This window comes from Onychomys torridus, unplaced genomic scaffold, assembly GCF_903995425.1.
Source record: "Onychomys torridus unplaced genomic scaffold, mOncTor1.1, whole genome shotgun sequence".
NCBI classification, from domain to species: Eukaryota; Metazoa; Chordata; class Mammalia; order Rodentia; family Cricetidae; genus Onychomys; species Onychomys torridus.
The window spans coordinates 617,990-634,858 of record NW_023413756.1 but is presented as its reverse complement, the minus strand read 5'-3'; the positions used below and the strand labels follow the sequence as shown (position 1 = coordinate 634,858).

General features: G+C 42.1%; 1 protein-coding gene across 2 annotated transcripts; it reads left to right on the top strand.

Moving 5' to 3' along the window:
* The first annotated feature begins 7,986 nt into the window (after positions 1–7,986).
* Positions 7,987–11,758, top strand: LOC118576467 (DPH3 homolog). 2 transcript variants are annotated; one of them, XM_036176711.1, is made up of 3 exons: positions 7,997–8,279; positions 8,677–8,751; positions 11,328–11,758. In XM_036176711.1, exons 1-3 carry the CDS (start codon positions 8,172–8,174, stop codon positions 11,391–11,393), a joined length of 249 nt encoding a protein of 82 aa, XP_036032604.1. In that variant the 5' UTR covers positions 7,997–8,171; the 3' UTR covers positions 11,394–11,758. The 2 variants fall into 2 exon arrangements, with proteins under 2 accessions (XP_036032605.1, XP_036032604.1); XM_036176712.1 differs by lacking the exon at positions 8,677–8,751 and having other exon boundaries at positions 7,987–8,279.
* The last annotated feature ends 5,111 nt before the right edge of the window (positions 11,759–16,869 follow it).

The window sequence follows — 16,869 nt, the reverse complement described above, 5'->3', positions numbered from 1 at the left end:
ATACTGGACCCACATTAGGAATGGCCTCTGTGACCCCATGGCAGAGACAGGTGCAGATGCCTGGAGTCTACACTTTGAACATTAACAGCCCAAGGAAGCCCTTAAGTTGGTGAGGAGAGCCTCAGGTAATTGGAGTGTGTGTGGTCTGCTTCTTGCACAGAGCATATCTGAGCAGCAGGGCTGGGGGAATAAATGGTTTTTTTTTTCCCTACTAACAGGTCTTATCTTGTCTCATTGACAGAATCCTTATACCCATGGGCTATGACCAAGAGAAGTGTAAGACAATATTCCATCATGATATGTGCAGTTATACTGTGGTGGAAAAGAAGAACCCAGAAAAGTTCTGTCATATTGATAAATGGATATTGTAAATGTGTTTCCAGTGGGCCCCAAAGTTGAGCAACATTTGAATATTTGTATGATTTAAATTTACCAATTGTAGCCTGGGCAAAATAAATTTGCCAATTATGTTTGTATTAAATTAATGCATGTTATAAAGCAAACAAACATTTAAAGGAAACAAAAGGAAAACCAAACATGTTTTAAAAAGTCAACCCGGGGTTGGGGATTTAGCTCAGTGGTAGAGTGCTTGCCTAGCAAGTGCAAGGCCCTAGAATCGATCCTCAGCTAAAAAAAAAAAAAAAAAAAAAAAAAAAAAAAAAAAAAGTCAACAATAACATTTACAAATTACAGCTCTAGGATTAGTCATTAGTCATGTGTGGCACACAACCCATCTGAAACAGACTGACTTGAAAGTGTAACAACATTGACTCTGACATTTATTTTCTCAATACTTTGTCAAAATTGTAGCATTTTTCCCCTAAGTTAAAATGCATCACTCACCATTTGTAAGTGGTCACTCAGCAGAGATAAAACCATCAGATTGCTCTGCAGCCATCATCTCGTCTAATATCAGAGATCTCCATCAGCCCTGTCTTAGGGTTCTATTGCTGTGAAGAGATACCATGACCACAGCAACTCTTAAAAAAGAAAGCACAGAATTGGGGCTGCCTTACAGCTTTGGAGGTTCGGTCCATTATTGTCAAATCAGGGAGCATGGTGGCATGCAGGCAGAAGTAGCTGAGAGTTCTGCATCCAGATCCACAGGCAGCAGGAAAAAAGAGTAAGCCACTGGGTCTGGCTTGGGCTTCTGAAGCCTCAAAGTCCTCCCCCAGTGGCATACTTCCTCCAAGAAGGCCACACCTACCCCAACAAGGATGCACACCTCCTAAACCTTCTAGGTAGTGCCACTCTCTGATCCCTACACACTCAAATGTATGAGCCTATGAGGGATACGCTTATTCAAATCACCACAAGCCCCAAGATGCTAGAAATCTTTTTTTTTTTTCTGTCCTTTAGAATTTGACTGCCCCATTAGCAAGGGTAGAGGTGGGTAGGAGAAATAGTAGCTAGTATTCTACAGCACAGTAGGACAACTCTACTGATAATAATCATCTGATACCTCAGTCTCCCACATCTCTCAAACTCCCAGTAGTGGAGGCTGGCCTTGAACTCCCATCCTTCCGCTTCCTCCTCCCAAGTACTGGGATTGTAGCCAGGTGCCACCACACCCAGATTAACTATTTCAAAGATAGTTGATACAATTTTCTATGTTATCAATACAAATAAATGATAACTATAGCAATTACCACATCTTATTCATACATTGTTTACATGTATTGAAAGTTAACACTGTACCTCATAGACATGGACAATTACTATGTGTCAACTCAAAATGTTTTTTTAAAGAATTTGCCTTGATTTCCATGATAAAGGAGTCACGCAATATGTGGTCTTATGTGTCTTCTGACATGTATTCTTTTTTTTTTTTTTTTTTTTTTTTTTAGTTTTTTGAGACAGAGTTTCTCTGTGTAGCCCTGGCTGCCCTCACTCTGTAGACCAGGCTGTCCTCAAACTTAGAGATCCGCCTGCCTCTGCCTCCCAAGTGCTGGAATTAAAGGGATGTGTCACCACTGCCCGGCTAAAACTAAATCTTTTAAGAATTGTATTTATAAAAGCTTAAGGTTCACAAATATTTAAAACAAATAGATAATACTATTTATAACAGACCAAACTAGCAACTATCCAAAAGACCGCAAACAACAGTGACTGGAGGTGATACACTCATGCACTACACACAGCATCAATGGCGGTGAGTACATTTCACTTATACTCAGTAATAGTCAATCATAGCTGCAGGTATTCAAAGGTGACAGCAGCTAGACTCCAAAGAGCACACGTTCTTAATATCGACTATGCAATGTGCCAAGACAGGAAAAAAAAAAAACCTATAATGTTAGAAATCAGTCTTGGAAAGTAGCTGTTAACAATGAAGTTTCTTTATATGAATGCTGAGTGCCTCAGTAGGTCCACTTTGTAAAATCTGCAAGCTGTCCTTGTTGCTGGATACTTTGTCTGTACTCTACCCTTCAATAAAAACAAAACAAAACAGGAAGTTTTTCATTCAATGAAAACTATTAAGGGCCAAGTATGAAGCACGCATTTACCTGTGCTTTGGCAGTGCAGGTTTGAAGAAAGCATTAGAAAACTTAGGTTCTAATAGGTAGAGATAGAACTAAATAAATTAATATACAAGGTGGTGATGTAAATGAGAGTTTCTCAAAAGCCACAGCCCCTAAGTAGTCTTCAGACAGATAGATTTCTTCTTGTCACAGTTCAGTTCAGCCATGTTGAGAAGAGGTGTAAGGCCTCTGCTACCTCATGCAAGAACAGTGTGTTGGTCACTGAAAGCAAGCAAGCACAACTTACTTTAGAAAGCCATGGGATTCTGGGAGTCCTCAACTGTCTGGCACGATATTTTGGTTCCAATACTATACTAAGACCTCTGGATTCACACCAGCTGGAACACAGACTTTTCCATATCCTGAAATTCCCACCAAGTTCCTACAATGGCAGAGACAATAAACTAGTTAAGTACAAAACCAGGAAACATAAAAAGCCCCATCAAGTCTTACTTGCAAAGAAAATGCTAACTTACAGTTAAAGTGTGAAGCCAGAGGTAGAGTGCTTATTTGAAACACAATAGAGGTCCTGGGTTTGAGTCCCAGCACCAGATTGAAGGGAGGGCCTCATTACAACCAGAGGTCCTCAGTCTCAATTACTCCCTGCCATAAATCCTTCCCTTTATGTGGCTGTTTCTTTTTATTCCTCATCTGCTTCTTGATCTTCCATGGCCTGAGTCAACCCCTGTAACCTAGGTTACCCATCCCATCAAATACCCTCCAAGCTGTTGCTTCCTGCTATCTGTGGCTACCCTTCCTATGTGGCCTCGGGTAGTTCCCCTTGTGGTTCTGCCCAGTTTGAGCTTATGCTGTACTGAAGAAAGTTAAATCATAGTCAATAGTAGATAGTTATATCACTTAGGACCAAATCTCTAATATTAAGTTCATCCTCCAGTGAAAAGTGGACATTGTTCCACTTAGTATTTTAGACAACTACTGCTGAAATAAATGCTTTACAATACAGTACACCTTTCGTGACTGTGCTGTTTACAACAGTCTACTTCTCAACTGGAAAACAAAAGAAAGTTAATTTTTAAAAGCTGTTTGTTGTTCATATCTTAGATGGTCTTTTAATAAAAAAACAGAGAGCCTGATATCAGGGTGAAAGCTGAAAGGTCAGAGAAGCAGAACAGCCAGCCACTAGTTCCTTACCTCTATGAAATCCTCAGCCTAAAGAGAGTGAGTTCCTGTCTCTTCATGCCTTATATACCATTCTCCACCCAGCCATATTACTTCCTGGGATTAAAGGCATGTGTGCTTCGCAAGCAAAGGCATGAGATCTCAAGTGCCAGGGTTAAAGGAGTGTGCCACCACAGCCTAGCTGTTTCTCTGCTAAACTGGATCAGTCTCTCATAGCACAGTGTGGCCTTGAACTCACAGAGATCCAGATGGATCTCTACCTCCTGAGTGATAAGATTAAAGATGTGTGCCACCGCTACCTGACCTCTATGTCTAATCTAGTGGCTGGCTCTATCCTCTGGTCCTCAGACAAGTTTATTAGGATACACCATATATCACCACAGCCATTCTTTTTCATAGACTGAATTTTGTTAACAGCACCATGACCAAGAGTGTCACCTACTGGCAAATAAAGGCATTTTTATAAAATTGTGTTCAACTTGCCTTCCGAGCTTTATTCCAGTCCTTAAACTAAAGTGTGTGTGTGTGTGTGTGTGTGTGTGTGTGTGTGTGTGTGTGTTATTTACATCAGACTGGCAAGCTGGTTCAGTAGTTAAAGGCACCTGCTGCCAAGCCCAAGGAGCTGAGCAAGAGAAGGGTGCTGACTATAATTAAAGGGGTGGTTATGGGGGATGAGTACAACAGAGGAAGAAGGAGTGATGAAGTGTATGGGGGTGGGGTGGCTGCTGAGCTGAGGGCAGAGCCCAAGAGGCAGTCAGGCAGACTTGAAGGGGAGAACACTGCAGCAGAGATCTCGGCAAGAATGAAGCCCAAACCAGGAACCAGCCTGGGGAGTTAGAAGAGCCAGGGCCAGTGTGACCAGAGGAGCTGGGTGAGAATGACAGGAAACTGTCTACATAAATGTGTCCTGGGTCACGGCAGGATAGCGTGAAGGTATAAACCTTACCTGAAGGGCACAAGAAGCAGCTGAAGAAATGAATAAATCAGAACAAGGACATGATCTCTGGAGTTTAAATGACTGCCCAGGTTGAAGCAGGAAGTCAAGACTCTAAGATTCTGGTAGAGCAGCAGCCAGAGATGGCGGAAGTGGAGAGTGTTGAAAACAGCTAGGATCAGCCATACATCTGGTTGTAGGACATCCCTGTGGTTTCCTCTCCTTCTGCCTGAACTGGATCAGACATAGCAGTCATTCACTGAGAGTCTGGGTTTAGGATCAGAGAGATCCAAGTCGGCACCATGACTTTGCAGCTTCGCTTTAGCAAATTCTTCAGCCCCTAAACCTCATTTCCCAAAGCTAAAGACACAGCTCATCTGTACCCCCACTGTGTCATTCTAATGACTCACCGCATCTATACCCCTCTGTGTTATTCTAATGACACAATACACATAAATGTATCAGGAACAGTGTCAGCTACTACAAATAAATAGCTCATTACCTTTTCTTTCTCTGTTTTAAATAATATATATGCAAACAATTAGTAGAGAAATTACAAAGAAAAGTTAGCTGTCCCGTTGTGTTTTGAATAGGTATGTCCCCCACAGACTCATGTATTTGAATACTTGGCCCATAGCAAGTAGCACTATTAGGAGGTGTGACCTTGTTGGAGGAATTGTGTCACTGGCCACAGACTTTGAGGTCTAGTATGCTCAAGTTACACTCATTATGGCTCAGTCTCCTGCTGCCTTTAAATCAAGATGTAGAACTCTCAGCTCCTTCTTCAGCACCATGTCTACCTGCATGCCAACAAGCTTCTTGCAATGGTGATAATGGACTAAACTTCTGAAACTGTAAGCCAGCCCCATTTAAATGTTTTCTTTTATTAGAGTTGCCACAGTCATGGTGTCTCTTCACAGCAATAAAACCCCACCTAAGACACTCCTGTAACTTCAAGTTTTAAGATGCCCCAGAACGTCATTTTTTATGGGTCTGGCTTACTAAAAGATCAGGACTTGGGGTGTAGCTAAGCCAGTATAGCATGTATCTAGCATGCATAAGACCTAAGATTTGATTCCCAGTACCAGGAAAAAGAAATGTTTGTTAAATTTTATTTTACTATTTAAATCTTTTTTTATTATTATTTTATGTATATGACTGTTTGCCTACATGTCTGTCTGTGCACCATGTGTGTACCTGGTGCTTATGGAGGCCAGAAGAGAGGGTTGGATCCCCTGGAACTGAAGTTATAGACAGTTATAAACTGCTGTGTTGGTGCTGAGAATTTGACCTGGGTCCTCAGGAAGAACGGCCAGTGCTCATCTCTTCAGCCCTTTGTTTTTTTAAATAAAAGGCCTAGCAATTTATACATACTATGAGCCAAATATGGATGCATCTAATCACGTGTGTTTTATGTATGTGCATGTGTGAGTTCAAGGCAGAGGGTGAGGTTGGATGTCTTCTTCATGCTCCACCGTATTTTTTGAGATAGTCTCTCCCTGAACCTGGAGTTCACCAATTGGTTGGCCACTGTTGACCTGTGTCCTGATGTAAAAGCCTCAAGTGGGGGAAAAGCCCCTCCCCTTCCTCTCTGTCTTCCACTTTTCCTCCCACAAGGTGTGCACTCCTCAAACCCCCCTCTTTTCCTCTCACTCTTTCCCATTTTCTCTTTGTCTTTCTACTATAATAAACCATTTCCGTGCAGATAACAGCAGTTGGGTACTGAATGAATGTCCACTGCTGCCCCACCACCACGCACACATGGCATGGGTCATCTGTGGCCTGCTGCTGCATCTGCCCAGCATTCCAGCATGTTTCCCTGCACACAGGAAATACCCTCAGGATCCCCCATTAATATATCCTAACAATCTCCCTACCCAGAGCTGCATCTATTTCTGCACATTCAAGAATAGTTCCTAAGAACTAAAGACGATTTCCAACTGTGATCATCTGAACTAAAATGGGACACTGGAAAATCAGTTTATTTCCCATGTCCCAGGGGCTACCTGGGAAGTATTTATATTTATAAAGATATAAGACTTCCACAGGATTTCTCCTGTGTTCAGACAGGCTACAGTTAACCCTCAACAGGCTCCAAATATCTCCTCTAATTGCTGTGTAGATCTCCAGTTTATGCAAAAAAGAAAGTGTAATCTTTGAAACAATCTTCCATACACTCGTTTAATGTAGCATCTGGAATTCACCTCCTAAAGGCTTCTCTGCCTTTAGGTTTTCACACTTTAAAGGGACTTCAAAATGTAGTGTCCTTTCAATGTGCACAAAATTGGTAACTTATGCAAACTGTATGTACTTAACATTAAGTGTAAGTTATAGAAATATAAGCTATACATGATTGCTAAACTATTAATTCCCAAGCAAAAGAATGTTAGATTTCAAAGGCTCTTTTCCCTGAAAGGAAGTAAGAATCAAAGAATGTGAATTTCCAACTCCCAGAGTCAGATTCTGGTCCAGGATCCTGTTCTGCCACATGGGTTTCCACTACACTGCACTCCTCCAATGAGATCTGAGTAACTGTCTAGTAATAGAGCGATGCTCCAAAGTCCCTGATTGTAACCAAAACAGGCCCAGCACTGCTTTAGGGACAAAGCGCTTTTCATTTGCATTTCGTTTCTAGGTTCAAGGAAAGACACTGCATGCTGACAATACTACCGGAAAACCATTCTTTTCACCAAGAATTGAAATTCACAAAAATAATTTGTTCTTGGGTTTTGGAGATAGCCTAGGTATGTAATCTTGGGCAAGATGCCCAGTCTCTGAATCTGAGTTAAAGATAAATAAAATGGAGTTTTGAACTCCAGGGTCAACAGAATTACATTCAGAGCGTAGGTGGCCCACTAAAACTCCCAATAATTAAGTGATGTTATACTGCTACCGCACCTGTCACTATAGTGAACACTGCAAATATTGCTAGAATTCGTCCCTGTCTTACAGATCTTGCTCCTCTACAACACAGCTCAGGGTATCTGGAGGTGGCTGGAGTGAGACAGGCAGCGATGTACCTGCAGGCGGGAACTACAACAGGCCAGGCTTCTCTGAGCTCAAGGTCGGCTGAAACGCAATTCCAGGAGTGCTGTTGTCGACCACCGCGGACTGGAGAGGACGCTGCGTGGGTCCCTGGGCCTCGGTGACCAGGCGCCCCCCTCTGCTAAGGGCCGTAGCCTCCAGCCCACTCTTTAAAGGTTCTCTGGAGTCAGCGGTGGAGGACGAGACTCCACCGGCAAAGGAAACAACTCTTACAGCCCAGACCCAAACTCCCAGGCCCGGAGGGACGTAGCAGCCGTGAGAGAGAGCCTCTCATGCTATTGGTCACTGCCACCTAGTGGGCGGAGCGCTGCGCAAACCGGCTGCTCAGTAAGCGCCACCTTTGAGGCAATAAGTCCCCCAGCTTGGCTATCTCCACGGCGATCGCGACCCGGTCACCCATTTGGCTACTGTTATGTCATCGCCTTGCGCCGCCCGGAAGTGATTGTGCCTGCTTCCGGGTCAGCCGGGACGCCCAGACCTTCCAGCACCAGCCGAGTTAAGCAAACTGATGAAGAGTCCACCCGCTGACCATGGCGGTGTTTCACGATGAGGTGGAGATCGAGGACTTTCAATATGACGAGGACTCGGAGACGTATTTCTACCCCTGCCCCTGTGGGGATAAGTTCTCCATCACCAAGGTACCCTGAGGGCCCATGGGCGACTCCTTGAGCTCGCGCATTTTCCCTTCCGGGGTCCCTGGCTAGGCTGTCACCCACGTGTTCTCCTGAACCCCCGCCGCTAACGTAGTATTCGGAGCTGTCGGGGTACGCGGTCTGGCCAGGGGCGCAGATCTCCCTAGCCACACCCTTACAGTCGTTTTCTGGGAACTTCTTTGGAGAAGGGAACTCGAGTTTGTAACCCAGCGTTTTGGGGCGACCAAAACAACCTAATCTCCCTGGTTTTTCTAGGTGACACTTTGGGGGAAGTTCTCTGTGCTAACCCAACCCAAGACTTGCATATAGATGTGGGAAAGGCTTGTGGGAAGATGACGGAAGGGAGGCAATGCTGACCTTACGTTGTTTGATTTTGTCCTAGGAAGATTTGGAGAATGGAGAAGATGTGGCAACGTGCCCTAGCTGCTCTCTCATTATAAAAGTGATTTATGACAAAGTAAGGGAGACATTACAGCGGGTGGGTGGTATAGGTAATGACAGAGACCTAAAGCAGCCTGTCTGATATAAAAGTGCAGAAGAGTGTTGGGAGTTTTGTTTTGTTTTCTGGGTTTTTTTGTTTGCTTGTTTTTTGAGATGGTCTTTATGTAGCCCTGGCTGTACTGGAAGTTGCTATGTAGACCAGGCTGGCTTTGAACCCATAGAGATCCCCCTGCCTTTGCGTATTAAGGGTGGCAATTAAAGGAATGGGCCACCACACCCAGCCTAGAAGAGCATTTCTTAACCTTGTGCTAGATCATGGGTATTTTTAAAAAGCTTTACAAATTGTCAGTATGTAGTTGTAGGATAATATTGTTCAAGTTTAAATTATGTAACTTGTGTTCACTTTGGAAAGAGCAATAAAGAAATTGCTCTGTGATGACAATGTAATGTAATGAAAATGACTTAATCGGGGAATGAAAAAACATCGTAAAGGTTATTTTAATTGGTGTTTTCTCTTTTGACATTTCTTTTGTATTTAATATTTAAGTTTGTTTTGAGGTCCAGGACATTTTGAAAAGATTGCCTTTTATTGCTTGCCTGGTTTATGCATACAGTCTATGTTATCTTGTTTGACATATAATTCTAAGTTGTGGTTTTTACAATTTCATGTTAAATTTGTTCCTTTGTACCCAATAAAGATGACAATAGATAAAGGGTAAATGCTTTTACCCCTCACCCAAAGTGCAGTTAGTGCTTTGGAGTCTTAAGTTAGCAGTTTAACAGTCTTAAGAATGAACTCTGAAATGAGTGTAGGGTAAGTTGGATCAAAGCACAGAGCTTTGTGAGTGGCAGGCTTTAGTTGAAACAATAATGTAGAAATTTAATGATTCATTCTTGGATTAAAATGGTCTCTGGTACAAAGAACAACAGGGTCAGACCAAGGGCTGACTCCTTGGGAATCACACTATGGGAGATATGCAGTAACTGGGAGAGTTCTTGTGGTAGTGGGCATAAACCACGATAAAAGACCAGAGACTGAGGCAGAATCCCAGCTCTCAGGAGGCAGAGGCAAATGGATCTCTGCGTTTGAGGTCAGCCTGATCTACAAATCGAGTCCCAGGATAGCTAGGGCTGTTACACAGAGAAGCCCTGTCGGGGGGGTGGGGAGGATAAGAAAAAAGAAAGAAAGAAGAAAAGAAACCAGAAACTGAACTTCATTTCCAAAGTAGTTACTATTGCAGGTCTGTGCTGGGAAACACAAAAAACTATTGTTTAGTGCAAATAGAAAGGCTGATATTTGAATGACCAGATATGATTAATGAAAAAACTTAAAAGATGCGACTTTATTGTTTCTGGTTGCTCTCTAGCAAGATGGGCATGTTTATATAGACACTGCTTATTAAATAAAGAATTTAGGACTACACTTCAACATGCTCTTAATTCTAATTTAGTGCTGACTCCAGTTCTTTGAACAAAGTGAAGTGCTATTGGGGCTGGAGAGATGGCTCAGTGGTTAAGAGCACTGGCTGCTAGTGACTGATGGAGGCAGATACAGAGATCCACGGCCAGGCACCAGGCTGAGCTCCGAGATACTGCAGGCAAGGGACGTCAAGATCATGATGGGAGGCCGTGCAGAGATGACCAGCCACACTAGTGGAAGCCCATGAACTATGGACTGATGGCTGTGGAGCCCCCATGGGACTGGACTAGGCCCTCTGGATACGGAAGACAGTTGTTTGGCTTGAACTGTTTGGGGGCTCCCAGGCAGGGGAATCGGGATCTGTCCCTGGTCTGTGGGCAGTCTTCTGGAACCTGGTGTCTATGGAGTGACACCTTGCACAGCCTTGGTGCAGTGGGAAGGGGCTTGGACCTGCCTAGGCTCAATGTGCTGGGCTCTGCTGACTCCCCATGGAAGACCTCGATTTGAGGGATGTGGGGATATGGGGTGGCTTAGGAAAGAGGGCTGGGGCGTGGGAGGAGGGGGGAATCTGTAGATAGTATGTGGAGTGAGTAGAAAATTTTCTTAATAAAGAAAAATGAAAAAAAAAAAAAAAGAGCACTGGCTGCTCTTCCACAGGTACTGAGTTCAATTCCCAGTGACCACATGGTAGCTCACAACCATCTATAGTGGGATCTAACACCCTCTTATACCATAAAGGCATATATATAGTAGAGCACTCATACTTAAAAATAAATAAATAAACAAACAAATAAATAAATCTTTTTTTAAAAATGTTCCTTGGTCTCTAATTTTGTCAACTAGGATAACTACTGATATCTATGGGGAGGTCAAGGGTCCTGCTCACATCTTACAATGGGCAGGGATAGACTGGAAAACAGTTAATTTTTAGTGCATAAGTTGTAGACTTTTTAAATTAAATTTTTTGCCATTTTTCTAATATCATAAATGAATTTTCCCCTAAATTTCACATCTTGATTTTTTTATTGCTAGCATATAATAATAATAGAAACAAATGATATAGCAGTGGAAAAAACTAAAGCTGAGTTGATTCTGTAACGAAGTGAAAGTGATGTTAATGCATTTGTGGGACAGAAACCTGGTGGCTAATAGCATTTCTTCTTCTGTCTTAGGATCAGTTTATGTGTGGAGAAACAGTCCCAGCACCTTCAGTCAACAAAGAGTTAATTAAATGCTGAAGAAGCCCCTGAAACCCAAATCCTGAGCAGCAGGGAAAGAGCCCAGGTGGCTGGATCAAGTGTAAACAACCTCTTCACAGGACAGCTGTCTGTGGCTGGCTCTTCCATGTGGATCTCCATCAGCCGCTGAATTCATCATAAACTCATGAGCCTGTGACGTGTCAGACCTGGATTTCATGTTCCCATGGAATTGGAAGGATTCCTAATTGTCCATCTGAATTTGAAGGAAGAGCCTTATAAACTGGTGCTTCTCCTTTCTCTCAGTTGCATCATTTCAGTATCTTAAAACGAATTCATTTTCTGAAAATAGCATCATCCACCCTAATCCTGAAGCTCTTTTTAAAGATTTATTGTTTTATTTTTAATTATGTGTATGTGTGCATTTGTGTGGGAATATGTGCATATGAGTACAGTTGCCCAGGAAGGCTAGACGCACCGGATCTCCTGGAGCGGGAGTCACAGGCAGTTGTGAGCCATCCAACATGGATGGCTTGGGTCCTTTGAAAGCACTACATGTTCCCCAACATCTCCACCTCTCCATCCGGAGAGAATGTTTATTTTAGAAGATTACTTTTTGATGCAGTTGCTGAGATGATTCAGATGAGGCCTTTGTCATTTGCTTTGTTGGAAACTTTAGGAAATCTGTGCCTCTCCTGGCTGCACTCTGGCTCCTTTACCAGCCAGTCACTCTGACTTTGTTGTGATTGCATTGTTCATGTTCTCAGTCATTTGTTACTCTTCCTGCAAAGAGTTCAGTTGTGGTATTGCATTGTGAGGCCATGATTTCTCTGTAGCTTCCAGTTAGTGACTAAGGAAGGAAAAGCCAGAGTGAAATGGTAAAAGAAACAGCTCCTGATACTTTGTGCATTGCTGTGGATATTTGTGTGCTGTGAATGTGTTGCTCTGATTGGTTAATAAATAAAGTGCTGATTGGCCAGTAGCCAGGCAGGAAGTATAAGTGGGACAAAGAGAGAAGAGAATTCTGGGAACAGGAAGACTGAGTCAGGAGACACTGCCAGCTGCCACCGTAAGAAGCAAGATATAAAGGCAAAATTGGAAAAAGGTACAAAGCCACGTGGTTAAACATAAATAAGAATTATGGGTTAATTTAAGTGTAAGAGCTAGTCAGTAATAAGCTTGAGCTAATGGCCATACAGTTTGTAAATAATATAAGCCGCTGTGTGTTTACTTGGGTCTGAGTGGCTGCAGGACTGGCAGGAGAGAGAGATTTGTCCTGACTGTGAGCCAGGCAGCACCAAGAAAACTCTAGCTACAAATGGCACCAAAATGTGGGACAAGAATTTCTACCTAAAACCTGAGAAAGAAGATTGTAAAATGGAGCTAAAAACAGCTTTCTCAAGTTAGCCACAGCCTGCAGGCTTGAGCTGCTCTATGGCAGGTTCGTGGTGTGTGGGCTTCACCTACAGCATTGTGGGAATGAGGCGTCTGCAAGCCGCACATTACACTTTGTGGTAGATTTAGCCTTTGCTAGTACAGACAAAAAAAAAAAAAAAAAAGGTTTCTGGGCTACACGCTGCTTTAATAGAAGCATAGAACCACTGCCTCCCTGAGTCTGGTGGTAAGCATGGTTCCTCCAAAGCTGGTGATAAACGTAGATCTGCCATGTTGGAAAGCTGAGGTTGGCAGAGCTAGCAGCCACAGCTACCTTTTTAGTCCTAGAAACGCTGCAGTTTAAAGCAAGAGGTTCACAATAAGACAGACTCAGAAGGAATGATTTACAATGTGCATAAAAATGTATGTAGCTTGGAAGAAAAAAAAAGTAATATATACAGTTATATAAAGAGATAGTTTTAAAAAATGAAGAAAAAGTAAAGGTAATATGAAAATAAGCCCTGTAAAGCTGGATATTACACAGAGAATCTGGATTGTGTTGTCTTTGATATTTTTAACTGCAGATTAAAGGCTCCTCATTAAACCAATATGTATATTTTAAAGGTACCTTGACTTCAAAATTTGGATAAAGGATATGTTACTTTGGAAAGGAGGCTCTGCTTTTGTTTCCACAGAAAGTAAGAGGATATGGATTTATTCCAGATTAAGATATATCAGGTTTGGCCAGCCAAGACCCCCTGAAAGGTCTCCGATGACACCATAGATGATCCAATATCCAGAACGGTTTCAAGGCAACTGGCTCACATGGTAGCCTCACGGACTACCCCATAATCCCAAAATTTTCTTTGTGTCCCCATAAGAGTACAGTGCCCTCATCCAGCAGGATGTAGTATGAGAAGCTATGCTCAAATTCCCAAATATACTAAGCTAGCTTTGGAGATGGAATTTGCTCACTTCTCTAAACCCAAGCATATTTGCTTAAAAAAAAAAAAAAAAAAAGGTTGAGAGATTCTGCTGTCCTATATCAGAAGAGCTTTCTGGTGTGAGACAGAGAAAAACCAATATTTTTATTTAAAGCAGGGTGATTATAAATGCAATCTCTTTCTAAAGAAGAAAAGGGGATAGTATAGATATATAAAATGAAAGGGTGGATTAATAAACCTACTTTTCTTTAAAAACAAGCAACAACTTGTTTAGAAATATTTTATGTTTATGTAACTCATTTAGATTGTAATGGATAATTAATAATTAGTTTTCTATGATAGTCAAACTTATAGTCATGTTAAGTTTTCTAGGTATACATAGATATAATTCAATTAGGTAGGTAATTAATCTTCAAACACTTCAAAGACCTACAGAACATGACATTTTAAATGTTTTAAAAATTTAGAGTTTCTGGACAGTGAGACATGTCTGCTCCTGACAGTACCGATTTACTTCAGAGAGGAGGATGAGCATCCAAGACACTCCATATGGAGTTTATCTTCTTCTTGGCAAAAATAGCCATTTGGGCACGAAACTGTTCTTGCCTGGACTGTTTGATCAACTGGACATGCAGGACCCATAGGAAGGTGACCACTGAACTTTGCTTAGCAAAATGGTCCTTCAGGTTCCTGTTTCATAGAGTAAACTGTCAGACACTTACAGGATACAGAGAGAAATGATGAGAGACTCTAGCCCTGTGGGCTGAAGACAGATGCCACAACTTTACAAAAGAACTTAGGATGACTATCCAGGCTGCCAGCTGTCTGTCTACTTTTGCAAGATTCTTGAAAGTTGCTTGTGTCCTCCCATTTCTCAGGTAATATTATATCCTTCTGAGGTCTTTGATGTAGTTGAAGACTAGATAGTTTCCTTAGTTATCATAAAAGATAAGTTAGATATGAAACCTTAGACTCACAAATATAGGATAGATAAGATATCTTCTTTAATTTTGCCAAATACAAATAGACTAGATATTATAACTATAACTCTTGCTTGATAATTGTTTTGTTATATGTAATTTTACTATGTTAATGTTAAAACAACCTTCCTTTTTGAAATAAAAAGGGGGGATGCTGTTTATATGTGTTGCTCTGATTGGTTAATAAATAAAGTGCCAATTAGAAGTATAGGTGGAGCAAAGAGAGAGGAGAATTCTGGGAACAGGAAGGCTGAGTCAGGAGACACTGCCAGCTGCAGCCATAAGAAGCAAGATGTAAAGGCAAAACTGGAAAAAGGTACCAAGCCACATGACTAAACATAAATAAGAATTATGGGTTAATTTAAATGTAAGAGCTAGTCAGTAATAAGCTTGAGCTAATGGCCATACAGTTTGTAAATAATATAAGCCTCTGTGTGTTTACTTGGGTCCAAGTGGCTGCAGGACTGGTGGGTCAGAGAGATTTGTCCTGATCGTGGGACAGGCAGGACCCAGAAAACTCTAGCTATGGTGCATCCCTTATGTTAGAACAGGATGAAAAGAAACACAGACAATGGAAGTAAAACTGGCATCAGTGAGAGGTGTGAAGACTGCCAACTTGGCATATGAAAGTATATAAGTAACTTTGCCAGGTTGGAACAAGTATTTCTGCATCTTGGCCTTTATTTCATGAAATGAGTGAAGAGATTGCATATCAGACAGGGTTTGGGTTGAGTCTTCATAGGGCAGTAGTTTTAACATACCACAGCCTGTGTCACCCCTAGTCCTAATAAGTGACAACTCCACAACAGAGGATGAGCTTTAAAATGTGAGCTGGCTCTAAACAGACATGTCCGTGAGGGCACACCTAATAAACCTGCACATAACGGGTGTCCAAATCAGATGTGCACTCGTGTTGAGGGATACTTCTCTTGAAAAGCTTGTGAAACTTGGCCATTAGTCCTCCTTGACTGCAGTCTGAGAGTAGCAAGAAGTAGACTCACTTATGCAGAAATCTGTAAAGTTCCTTTGTAAACACAGCTTTGCTGTGAATGCATGAAGTTTTCAAAGTGCACTGGTTCCCAGAGATAGTTTGGGGTATGGTTCCTGCACTTAAAAATAGCCAGTAGTGACTGGAGAGATGGCTCATGGGTTAAGAGCACTTGCTGCTTAGAGGACCCGTGTTCAATTCTTAGCACTCACACAGCAGCTCACAAATGTCTGTAACTCCAGTTCCTGGGTTCTGATGCCCTCTTCTGACTTTTGTGGACACCAGGGGCATGCACAAGGGGCACAGAAATAGATGTAGGCAAAATACCCACACAACTAAATACAATTATTTTTTTTTAAAGGAAGAAAATAGCCAAGAAATACATTATACCCACTCACTGGCAGTTTAAATTAAATATATAACCAGGGTTTTTGTTTTAACCAGTGAGCAATGTACAGCTCTAGGTGACCATTAGGCTGAGACAAAGTAAGATAAATGTTTCCAGAAATGTGTTGTACATCATATATCATATTTCTTTGTTCTTTTGTCAGAGGTGGGGAGATGCTGAACCTAGAGCCTTGCACATGCTGGGCAAGCATTCCGGTTCTGGGCTACATCTCCAGCCAGCACATTCTTAATAGAGTAGGAAATCTTACTGCTGTTTCATGTTCCTCAAATAATCTTAGAGAGCAAAGCCACTGCTCAGATGGACAGAGCAGAGGACTAGTGGGAATGAGCACACAGAAGCAGACTGTCCTCTGATTACACCAGTGGCTTTGGAAATCCCATGACCAGACTTTCTCTGCTGTGGATGATTCTCATAGCAGAGAACATAACTTGATGTTGGTCTCCTGTGAACACAAAGGAGCAGGAAGAAGTCCAAATTGAGACACCCAAGGAGAGCATGAGCAGACTGCCCACCAGTGATTGGTTGAAGTGGATGTGATTTTTGTCTTTAAAGCAACTGAGCAAGTTTAGAAGCTATAAAAGGAACACCAGCTATTAGTCCTGTATTAATCAGAAAACTAAGGCCATTCAGATGTGACTGGAGTCCCAGACATTTCCAGAGCACCTCTGAGAACTGGTAAGTGGACTGGTTCTATCTCATGAGCTCTATAATCTTCACCAGGTCCTACAGATTCCTCATTTGTGCCATTAGGAGACAGGATCAGAAGATCTCTCAGCTGTCAGCTCATTTCAGATATGGCTTCTTGCCAGGACCAAAACAGTTA